Genomic DNA, 12,033 nt, shown 5'->3' on the forward strand with positions numbered 1-12,033 from the left:
AAACATTTGACACAAGGTGGGAGAATTCTTCATTCCTTGTGGCAAAACAACCCAATGATACCGCTTAGCTGGTTCTTTCTTATTTGTTGATGGAACGGAAAAGGCAAATTTTTCTGCATCTTCCGGATGCAACGGTATAGTAAAGAAACAATCTTTTAAATCTACAATAAACAAATTCCATTCTTTTGGTATCATCGCAGGTGATGGTAAACCTGGCTGTAATGCCCCCATATCCTGCATTACTGCATGAATAGCTCGGAGATCATGTAATAGGCGCCATTTCCCTGATTTTTTTGGAATAGTAAAATTAGGGGTATTCCAAGGGCTTGTTGAAGGTACAATATGACCTGCCTCCAACTGTTCCCGTACTAACATTTGAACAATATGCAGCCGATCCTCTTTTAGCGGCCACTGGTCCACCCACACAGGAGTTGTAGTGGTCCAGGTGAGTTTTAATGTTGGCTGCTCGACCGTGACCGCTCCTAAAAAGGCGATGTCACAAGTCGAGCCCCAAGCTGAGAAAGCACATCGCTACCTATCAAGGCGACAGGTATCTGCATCACATATGGCTTGACTGAGACTACAGTTCCATCTATAAATGTAAAAGAAACTAAAGTTTGGCTGATCATTGTCCTTTGTGGACCCCCTACTCCGACTACACTCGTCGCAGCAGGAACAAGGGGCCACGCTGATGGCCAGCTAGAAATAGGCACAATCGTAACATCGGCACCTGTGTCTATCAACATAATCAGTGTAATAGACGATCCTGAAGGATGTGTCATAACCACCTTTTCTTCAGGCTTGCCTCGTGCAATATCAATAGCTAACAAAACATCAGGAGACTCTATTGAGCCAAAACCTCTAGCACCCCTCTGTTTTGGCAGCGACCTCAGAAGCATTGATTGAAATAGTATCAATTGTGCAATTTTTGACCCTTGTGGAATGGTAATCGGGGGGGTCAGCGTATATACTATAATTTTTATAATCTCTGTATAATCAGTGTTGATAAGGCTCGGTACAATAAAAATGAATGCCCTGACGGGACACGGAGGAGTGCCCAATTAACAGAGCACTCAGTTTATGGCCCAGCGGTCCTCGTTGATCTGAATCAATTAGAGTGACCGCCGTTGTGACTAACGTGGTATCTACTGCTGTTGCCAGGTCCATTCTCGCACTTCTTGCAGTGGCGGTGACGCAACGCTCCAGGCACCCTGTACTGCCTCCTGTACTTGTGTCATAGCGCGAGGAGGACGCGTCGCGCTCGGTACCCGGTTTCCCGATCGCCTACATTCCACAGAATTATGGGTGGCACTTCGACAATTCACACACCATCTACCTCTACTCTGACGTGGGGAGCTTACTTGCCCGCTCGCTTGTCCCTTACTTGCATTTCTGCAGTCTTTACGAAAATGACCTGATTTTCCGCAATTATAACATTTCTTATCGTTATTATTACATTTTCCTTTTGATTGCTGTTGCATCAACGGACGTACTGCAGCTCCAACAGCAGCAGCCATAACCGTAGCCTGTTCTTGGGAAAGCACTCGCTCTGCTGTTTCCAGCAGCTGAGCAGTGGTACTGCCTCGAGGTAGGGTACTAAGAGCTTTTTTAGTTTTATCATTTGCATTCTCAAAAGCAAGTAAGTCTAAAAACTTCGCTTTCATGGTCTCATCAAGGTCAGGGTGAGCAGAAATAGCCGCATGCAATCTATCAACAAACTCAGAATAAGGCTCCGTAGATTTTTGGCGAACATTTGTAAAAGCAGGAGGAGTTTTTTCCCCTCTAATCCCCAAAAAAGCCCTGTGAGCTAACTGTTGACTGAGTTGCAAAACCTCCACAGCAAAATTAGCTTGCCAGTCAGTCCGAACGTAAGGTCCCGTCCCCATTAACATCTGTGTTTGTACCCCATACAAAGGATCACCTTGAGGACGCGGGGTGGCAGCAGCCTGATCACATAGGTTCTGCCACACACTGAAAAACTGCAACTGCTGAGAAGGGGTGAGCAACATTTGAGAAATCTGCTTTGAATCATGTGGTGTGAGTAAATTCGCAGTAAATAAATGCTCTACCATAGCCCTAGTATAGGGAGAGCTTAGTCCATATTGACTAACAGCTTGTTTTGCCTCCTTTAACAATTTCCAATCAAACGGTTCCCAATCTTTTCCACCCCCCGCATTAGCAAACACCGGAAACGCCATAGGATCAAGAAACACGCCCTCAATTGCCGCATCTCTAATTACTCCCCTCCATCGGTTTGTTAATTCTTTCTCCCCTCCTACCGCTCCCCCACCCCCCGCATTTTCCGACGATGGTGGCCACGACAAGGCATGATGAGGCAGTGGCAAAGGAGCAGGGTAAACTGGAGAAGCTCGTGAACTGGATTGATCGTCTAGACGAGCTTCCATCTCTTCCAACTTTTTTAACAACTGCCGGAATTGATGGTCTGTCAGTCCACCAGGTGGTACTCTAGTGCTGCTGCCGGGTGATGGTGGAGTAGAGGGTGGCAGAGGAGGGTACGGTATTGACTGATCCCTGGAATCCTCAGGGGAGTCTCCTTCGGTATTTTCAACAACAGTGTCTTTGGGAGGGGGAGGAGGAAACGTAGTTTCTTCCTCTTTTCCACTTTCATAAACAGGTATCTCAAGAGAGTCTGTAGTGGGAGTAGGCTGGCTCGGGGCAGTAACGGCGCGACTCGCTACATTCCCCTGTGTTATTCTGCAGCCCCGGGGTTGAGGGACAACAGCTTCTGGCGATCCCCCAAAAGAAAGACTCGTGGGAGAAACATCCTTAACTCCAGGTGTTAATGCTGCAAAGGCAGAGGCGGCCGCAGCACGTTCTGCCTGCATTGTTTTCAAAGTCTCTGGTACTAACCTCCACACGGCGGAGAGTTTCTGTGCCTCCTTGGATCCTTTACTTACGTCATCCCACAACACCGCTCCTATTTTAGCCCACGTATCTTGAGCAAAAGCGGTAGCAACAGTGGGGATAAGTCCTTTATCCCGCGCCCATACTAAGAGCGCCCTCAAGGTAGGCGTATCATACTTTAATCCTCTCGTAGAGAGTATATGTTGGAGGAGCTTAAATACTGCCTCTTCTTCTTTGGAGAGTGTAGACCCCATCTCCTCCCCGGCCGCTCGCTTGGCCAATGCGAGATTCCCTACCTTGATGCGCTAGCGTCTTCCTGAGTGCCGGGGCAGCACTCGCCTATCGACCGGCTTCTTCCACCCCCTCCGTTCGTCGGTTGCTCATCGGGTATTCGCTGATCCCAACACCGATCTGAGGGTCCCTGTTCGGGCGCCACTTGTCGGCGCGGAAGGCTCGGACAATAACACAGCGACCAATGTGATCAGGTTAATGCCAGTTTATTACACAGATAGCTCAGTTATTATAGACGTTCTGATTCCGCATCACGCGCCGACAATTTGCTGATTGGTTGCACGAGCTGTGCACGCGGCAAGCAGCATATTATAATTGGCTTAAAGCATCTGTCCACGCGGACAATCACCCCTCCTATATCCTGGGTGAAGTTCTACATTTCGCACGCTGAATTCAGCACACTTTCTCATATCTTGTTGGTCTCAGCATTTCTAACATCGCTACAATGTTTTCACATAGCCTTCAAACTAACAAAGCCTACATAGTTGTTAGCAGCTCTTGGGTGCTTGGAGCGTTCACAGGATGACCCCTTTGTATTAAAAATCCTCCAACAGGCGGGTATAGTGCTTGGATGGCCAGAGCTGTCACTTCAACATCCTTCAGCAGCACTAAAGCAGCTTTGAAGAAAACCACTAGCCAAGAACTCGCTGGGAAAGGCCAAGTCAGGAGAAAAGGAAAGGCTGGTGGCAGGAAAGTGTGATATATATATATACAGGGAGAAGTAAGTCAGAAAAAGTTCATCTGCTTGAACGTCCAAGTTAAACAAGGGCCAAGTATTAACGAAAATCTCCCTTCAGCGGGGGACTCGTGGAAACGGGAAGGTCTTAGCTGAGCTCTTCTCCCGGGCATCCAGGGACAGGATGCGTGGAAGTGGCTCAAAGCCGCGCCAGGGGAGGTTCAGCCTGGGCATTAGGAAGCGTTTTTTCACCAAGAGGGCGGTCAAACCCTGGAAGAGGCGTCCTCGAGAGGTGGTTGATGCCCCAAGTCTCTCTGTGCCCAAGAGGCACTTGGAGAATGCCCTCGCTTTAACTCGAGGTCAGCCCTGCAGTTTGTGTTCTGGTCTTTCTCTTCCCTTTTCCGCCTTCTCTTGCGCAGAGCAGGTCCCCGCGGCCCCCGAGAGCTGCGGGCGGTGGCGGTGCAGCTGCTGCAGGGGACGAGAGTTTTGGGTGCAGGAGGGTGCTCGGGGCGGGGGGTTGGGAGGCTGGACGCGGAGCAGCAGCGGTGCCGGGAGCTGCGCCAGGCCCTGCCGAGGCCAGGGGGACTGCGCCCGCCCGGGGCCCGCAGCGGCTCCCCCCGACACCGGGGTTGCCCCGACGGGAACCGGGGACCTCCCCCCGCACCTTCTGTGCGCTGGACCCGCAGAGGGGCGGCCGCTGCCCGAAGGCGCCCTTGGCTGCCTTGGCCCCAGGCTGTGGAGCTGGGAGGGGGAACGGGCAATAAAGAGCTGGGGTTTCCAGGCACTTTTGGCTCCTGCCGTGATTTCTTTGTTTATTTCATTCCTTATTTCCCCTCCCTCTGCTGGTGTCGGGGCTGCCCAAGGCGCAGGCAGAGAAGGGGAGGAGGGTCCCTGCCTGGCCGGCAGCTCCCCCCTGGCCGTTGTGGGGGTGATTTGGGGTGATTGGGCAGCGCAGGGAGGCAAAGCCGGGCTGCGGAGCCGCGGACGGGGGTGATTGTCCCGAGGCTTTGGGGGCTTTGCCCCGAGGCCTGTCCCCGCGGGAGGGGACGCTGGCCGGGGTCCAGCCGAAGGCCTGGCAGCCCTTGTGGTCGTGTGTGTCCGTCCCCTCCCGCTCCCCAAGGTCTGTCCTTGTCCTGGGGGCTCCGTGCTGCTTTCTGCGTGGGGCTGTGTCTGTGGGTCCGGCGGGGACCCGTCTGTCCTGGCTGCCCCTTGGGAAGGGGACAGGGGAGTCCCCTCCCCCCGCCACTGCCACCCCACTGGCGGTGACTCGGCCCTGGGGGGGGGCTCGGTGCCCTTCGGGGTCCCGTGTGGGGCTGTGGCACCTGGTGGGGGCCGATTCCCGCTGTCCCCCGCGCTCCCTCCCCTCCCAGACAGGCACGGAGCGGGGCTGGAGAAAAAACTTTTAATGGAAAAACAGGAGAGAAAAGGCCCTATCAAAGCTACTCTAACCCCCCCTCCCCTAAACATGTCCCTCTCTCCACCCCCCTCAAACACACCACCCCCCCAGATACAGTCCCCTCCCTTAAATCAGCCTCCCCGCCCCCCTCTCCTAAATACAACCCCCCCACACGCCCCTTCATCTACGTCTCCTCGCTGGGGGGCGTCTCTTCCCCCCTGCCACCCCCGGTCTGTCCGCCAGAGCCCTGCGCTTCCTGGGTGGCAGCAACGGGGAGCTCGTCCCCCGCTTCGTCCCCCGCTTCTCCGCCATGGCAGGCTGGGCTGGTGGCAGCTCCATCCCCGTGTCCCCGTACGACTCCTGGGACTTCGTCCTGGTGAAGATATCTTCCAGGACGACGATGGCCTTCCGGGTCACCTCCATGACAAAGTAGTTGACAGGCACCTCCTGGGGCACTGCAAGGTGGCTGGCTGTGTCCCCGAGGGCTTGGCTGTTGGGGACAGCAGAGGGGCTGCTGGGGACGTCGCTCTCTGGCCCATAGAGGAATCCTTCCAGGATGCGGGCACCCTCCAGAAGCTCCTCCATGCTGTAATTGAGCATCAGCAGCTCCTCGGGCAGCGAGAGGGAGTCGACGTCGCAGAGGGGGGCGGCTTCGCCGGTGCCACCGGGGTCACAGTCCAAGAGGCTCAGGGCCTCCTTGAGGGACACCTCGTGGGGCACGGCAAGTTGGCCGGCCGCGTCCCCGAGGGCTTGGCTGTGGGGGACGTTGCGCTCCCAGGAGTTGTCGCTGCTCGAGGAGGTGTCACTCTTTAGGGAGATGGTGTCGTACTCTGAGATGTCCTGCTCTGAGTAGGTGATGTTCTTTGGGGAGAATGTGAGCTCGGAGGAGATGTCGCTCCTGGGAGAGATGTTGCTCTTTGGGGAGCTGATGGTGCTCCAGGAGATGTCGCTGCCCAGGGGTGTCTGCGCACGGGAGGCCCTGCTGGAGCTGTTGGTCTCTGAGGACCATTCCTTGGTGTTCTCGAAGGCAGGGATGGACGTTGGCAGCTGGGTGGGTGCTGGGGCCACCGTTCTCCCCTCTCTGATGATGCCACCGGGGTCCCCAGGTGTGGTGATGGTGGTGTCGGGGTCCTGGGAGACCTCGACCGTGTCCAAGGAGGAAAAAAAGAGCCAGAGGGGCTTTTGGAGGAGCATGTCCTCGGTGACTTCAAAGTTGGCATCCAGGTCACCAGGAGCTTCTTTGTGGGGGGCGCAGCAGGGCTGGGGGGGAAGTAGGTGCCCGTGGGGACGCGGCTGGCAGGGGGTGCCCCCATGTAGGTGGCCTTGAGGTGCTGGTGGCCGGGGATGGAGGTGAGCAGCAGCGGGGGGACTGCGGGGACTGTTGTCCCTGGGGGGTGCCAGGGGCTGCCCAGGCCGGGAGGGTCCCGCAGCCCCCGGGGCCCCACAGGGCAGCGCCCGACAGAGCAGCAGCGTCATGGCCGAGGTTGGCATTGGCCGGCGCAGGCCCGTTGGTGATGGTCCAGTCGAGGGACCCGAAGCGCGGGTCGAAGCAGCAGCAGCCGCATGGGGCCCTGTGCAGCCCTGTGTGGGTGGGAGGGAGCCGTGCTGGGCCGGGGGCACCCTCCGGGGCACCCGCCGAGCCACCCCCCATGGCCATCAGGGTGCTGATGGTGTCGGGGTGGCAGAGGGGACAGGGGTGCCGTACCTGGTGGTGGGGCCTGTGGGGCCGCCCCCAGTGGGAGTGCCCAGGCTGCAGGGAATGGCTGCTGCTGCCCGGGGGTTGGGAACAGGGTGGCTGCGCCTGGAAGAGAGACAGGAGCCATGGTCACCTCCTGCGCTCTTGGCCCCGAGAGCGTCCCCGGGCTGCGGGTCGGGGTCGTTCCCTGCCTTGGGGGTAGAAGGTTTGTGGGAGCACAAATGCCTGATGGCTCTGGGCCGCTGGGGGAGCACGGGGGCCGCACAGTGGGAGCTACGGAGGTGGCAGCGCCATGGTGGGTCCCCTCAGTCTCTCCGCTGCTAAGGACTCTTTGGCGTCTCCAGGATGGAATGTTGGGGCTCCCTGTGCTCCGCCCCCTCCCAACGGCCCCCCCAACAGCCCCCCCAACTCCTGCTGGGGAGGGAAGGGGCTCGGGGGGGCTGGGTGTCCCCGGCCCCTACCAAGGGCTCTGTGTGCAAGGGCTTTTTGCTTTCAACAGTATTTTTCAGGGGGCGAAAGGACCAAGTTGGTTCAGCCGAGCTTTGTGGGGACGAAGCTGCACCCGCAGCCTCCTTGTGCCACACGGCAAATGCCTCTGTGACTGTCGCCTGTGCTGCGCTGCCTGGAGTGACGCAGAGACAGGAACAAGGACCTGGAGGGTGCGAGGGAAGGTCACGCAGCACCCCTCGGTGGCACGCTCCCCTGCCCAGCCCTCCCTCAAATCCTGCTCTCGGGTCTTTTAGTCTCCTCATTGGGAAACAAGCAGCTCTGGGTCCCCCTCGGAGGGGGCTGTAGCTTCCCTGGGTGCGTGACACCGGGAGGAGACGGTACCCACCGCTGCATGCTCCCAGAAAAGGCCGGGATTCTGCACAACATCCGCAGAATGGATCCGCATAGGGCCTCCTCAGCCCTATCTGTAGGAATTTGCCGTGTGTTTAGGCAGGAAGGTGAAGTTGGTAGCTACGGCTCCCAGCAGCAGCTCACTAGAAGAAAGAAAAGAACAAAAACAAAGCAAAAAAAAAAAAAAACAAGCAGAGGTTTGTGTCCAGTACAATAGAGCCACCAGTACCCTGTTGCGTCGCCCTGTGGCTCTACAGCAAAGGTGATGGCAGTCAGATGTGTCAAACCAAGCCTCTACCCTCCCGAAAATTTAGGGCTGCTGCACAAAACCGCCTCCGGTGCTGAGCTTTGACCTGCTCCTGTCATGAAATAATGACAGCCTGCGGAGGCATAATTTAGCCCAGACCTAAGACGTCTGTTTTAAGGTTAAAAAGTCCTCCCAGCTAAACTTTATCCAACAGCAGCAATGAAAAAATCAACTTGTCTGGTATTAATTTGGGTTCCTCTCATTAAGGAAGCCATGCAGGATCCCAGCCCGGAGGGTCCATCTTTGCTTTATCCCAACTTCCCATATCCACTGCAAGGTTTAATTGGTTTCATGGCACCGGATCCCAACAAGGATTTAAAATGATCCGGTTGCTAACAGACCTGGTTGCTTTAACCCTGAACCCCAGCACTGGAGGGACGCAGCCTCCTGATAAGGACAATGCCCCTCTTGCTGGGCAGTCACCCAGAATCGGTGCCAAAACGGGTTCTGAAGTTTGGTGACCTGAAGACCAGCCTCACCCCTGGCAATGCCATGCCGAGAGTCAGCAGGAGCCACTGAAAAGCTCCTCCCCACCTCTCGCCGTGCCTGTGCAGAGCCAAAACCCTGCCAGTGCCAGAAGGCATTAAGGGCAGATGTGGCGGTGTGCTCTTCCCTTTTTCCCCCCCGGCTCCTGCTCAAGCCATGGCCATCAGCGGGAGTTGTGATGAGTCGCACTTGAACTGTGGGAGATGGCTGGCAACATAACCAAAACCCTGTCTGGAGTGGGAACCTGGGTATCTTGTTCCCATGAGAATATGGCTATAGGTCAATTCTCTTACTCCATAAACAGTGGACAGCCCAAGAGCCCTTTGAGCTCTCCTGCACAGCAGCGGCTGCACGACAGGATCTCCTCTTGAGTGGGGACGCTCACTTAAGGTTCTTCTCCTCGAGGCCGAGAGATTCCTTGCCGCAACAGATTCTCGGTAAGTGACTAATAGCATGCTAAACTTTGAAATCTTAGCTAAGGGATCTAAGGATTGATTGCGCATATAGAATCCTTTAGAGATAAACCGTTGACCAAGTCTGGGACTAGGATTGGATCCAGCCGCAGCCAGACTCCTCTCTGAGAAGGAGTTTAGAAAGCCAGGGGGTCCTTTCTGAACCTCGGGACTCAACGGGAGGGTCTCCCTGAGAGCTTGTCTGACCCCGGCCTCTATGCAGTAAATAATCAAGTGTGCCCTGGCATCGAATCTCGTAAAACACTGTCGCATTCACTGCTAACTTTGTTAAATCACTGTTTTATGTTAATAAACATTTCCCTACTCTCTTACAAGTGAAGTTATTCACTGGGCTCGGCCCTCGACACCTGGCCTAGTCGGCAGGATGTCAGGAGTTATCACTGATTATTTAGGGAGGCACGGAGTGAAGCCGAGCCCCAAATTCTCAGAGGAATGGGCTGGTGATAATTGGTCCAATTGGGAAGTCGTTGAAGAGTACTTGAAAGCCATTAGGGGCCCTACAAAGGATGGAAAAGATAAGGGAGTCGTCTGTAAAATGTTAGGCACTTGTTTAGAAGCCGCGTACCAAGACAGGGAGAATAGAAATAGGAGAGAGCAGGAATTAGAGAAGGAAATAGAGAGCAGGAAGGCAGCTGAGTTACTGATACCTTTTAAAAATGAACAGCTGCAAAAACGATTGCAGGAAGAGAAGGAGAAAAGGTGGAAATGGGGAGAAAAGGTCGAAATGATGCTTATGCAGGCTCCCCACCCCCCTGACACTGTACAGATTAGGAAACTGATAGTATCCCCTGAAGATTGGGACGGAATCATTTGGGAGGATCCCGATGATAGCGAGTCAGAAGAAGACGTTCCTTTTTTCCCCACAAATCCTCCCGAATATGAAGCCAGACCCATTGTTAAAACAGAAGGAACTGCGGGACCTCGGGGTGCTAATCCACGGCATACCACGCGAACCAGTCCCTGGGGTCCGCTGCAAGGGACAAATTTGCAAGAGAGATATAGCAGAAACCCCGCTGACACTGAAACTGAATGCTTGTGGCGAGTATGCTTAACTGGCGGTGACCGAATCCTGTTAAGCCGCTGTGAAAAATAGTGAAGGTATTGTTGGCTTTCGCCGTAATAACAAGGCTATAAATCTTTGACTTATAAGGATAACTAACCTTTAGTAAATTAGGAAACATGAGAAACCTCAAAGATAACAACTAACAGCAACTGTGGAGAAAAACAGCATGAAGAAACACATCCAAGAGAAACAAAAGAGAACTTCTCCAAAAGACTCCACAAGTGATTAACAGAAGGAAACAGATGCAGAGGAGAAGGGAGCTGATGATAATCGATCCTACCAGAAGGAAACACATGCATGGGAAAAGGGAGCTGATCCTACCAGAAGGAAACAGCTGCATGGGAAAGGGGAACTGAAGATCATGGATCCTCAGAAACAATTCAGAAGGAAACACACACATAGAAGAGGAAAAGGACTAATAATAATCAATCCTTATCAACAATTACTCTGTCTAAAAGAGGGAATATGTATGCAATATTGAATGTATATAAGACACGGCTGAAGTGTTAGCTGGTGTGCTTCTGACTTGAGTCACGCACCCAGCGCTGTGCTTTTGCTTTATTTACTTTGTCCCTATAATAAAGTAAGTGCCATTTCTCTTTAAGGGATCTGGCTATTTATTACAATTTGGGGGCTCGTCCGGGAGAATTCACTTGGTCCCAGTGGGCTCGGAGACCCCGAGCAGGAGGTGCACCCCACCGATTTCAGCGGCCTGCTCGCAGGAGTTCCTGGTGCCTGTTGAGACTCCAAGCTGATAATGCCACGAGAGGAGGGACTCATAAAGCAAAAGGGGTAAGTCTCCCCAGGAAAACCCGCGGTAGCCCATAATTCTTGTGCACGAAGACCCAGGCAAGAAAACAGGACTGTAAGTACTGCTTGGTTGGGCGGGTTTGGGGCTTGATTGCTGCGTGTGTGGAACTCGGACCGGACAGTCCGGATCTGGGGAGCGAGTGTGGAGTCTTTCTAAGCGCGGTTCCAATCTCCCGCGAGGGAATTGGCCGGTGAAGAGACGAAGCGTCAGAGATTGAGTGAAAGACAGCCCCGGGAAAATTGGGTGCTTGACTGCTGTGGTGAGCGGAAGACAGCCCCAGGGAAAAGGGGAGCGGGAAAGTGCCGGCAGATATACCCCAAGACAGTCCTTTGGGGATAAAATTGGCTAATTGGAATATTGATCCGTCTACTAAAAATAAGGCTAAAGTTAAAATGATTCAGTGTTATATGATAGAATGGACAAAGGAACCTCTACGAGCAGACCATTTGTATTGGCCTAGATATGGGCCCTTTGAAGGGTGGATGTGCCAGGCTTTAAACCTTTGTGTAAACTCTAAAGAATCCTTCAGCCCAGAGGAGAGGGAATACGCGTCCTGCTGGAAAGGGGAGACTTGGCCAAAAGGAGTTAGTACCTTTAAAATAGCTGAGATCTCAAGGGAAGGAAAGGAGAAGCGGTGGGATCCTCTGGAAGTTTTGCCCCCTCCCTACCGCCTCCCTCCAACAGCCCCCCCTTCTCCTGGAAAAGAGCTGACACCTGGTGCTAGGAGAAGGTCGGACAGGTCTCAGAGGTTCATTGAAAAAGTATCACTTCCAAACTCTCCTAGGTTACGGCGGAAACCTTCTCTTAAAGTCAAGGAATCGGAAGACCAAGACACGGTGCAGGAAAGCCCAGGAGTTAGTTTATTCCCCTTAAGGGAAGTACCCCTGGGGGGAGCACAAGGGGGGATAGGATTTGTAAACGTTCCTTTGACTCCCACTGAAGTCAGGAACTTTAAAAAGGAATTAAACGGGTTACTGGAAGATCCAATAGGCCTATCAGAAAAATTAGACCAATTCCTAGGCCCTAATATTTATACCTGGGAGGAAATGCAGTCAATAATACGTATAACATTTTCTCCCGAAGAACGGCAAAGGATTAGAACAGCTGGGATGAGAATTTGGGAAAGGGA

General features: G+C 53.8%; 1 protein-coding gene across 1 annotated transcript in view; it reads left to right on the forward strand.

Moving 5' to 3' along the window:
- The window catches only part of LOC134526057 (tRNA-dihydrouridine(47) synthase [NAD(P)(+)]-like), a 32,681-nt gene extending 22,030 nt beyond the window's left edge, over positions 1-10,651 (forward strand). Inside the window, exon 4 of the mRNA XM_063357518.1 lies at positions 8,862-10,651. Coding sequence (XP_063213588.1) covers positions 8,862-8,884 — 23 coding nt within the window. The 3' untranslated portion in view covers positions 8,885-10,651. The remainder of the gene's footprint in view (positions 1-8,861) is intronic.
- Positions 10,652-12,033: the final 1,382 nt, after the last annotated feature.

The sequence above is a fragment of the Chroicocephalus ridibundus genome, chromosome 21 (genome assembly GCF_963924245.1).
Source record: "Chroicocephalus ridibundus chromosome 21, bChrRid1.1, whole genome shotgun sequence".
Lineage (NCBI taxonomy): Eukaryota > Metazoa > Chordata > Aves > Charadriiformes > Laridae > Chroicocephalus > Chroicocephalus ridibundus.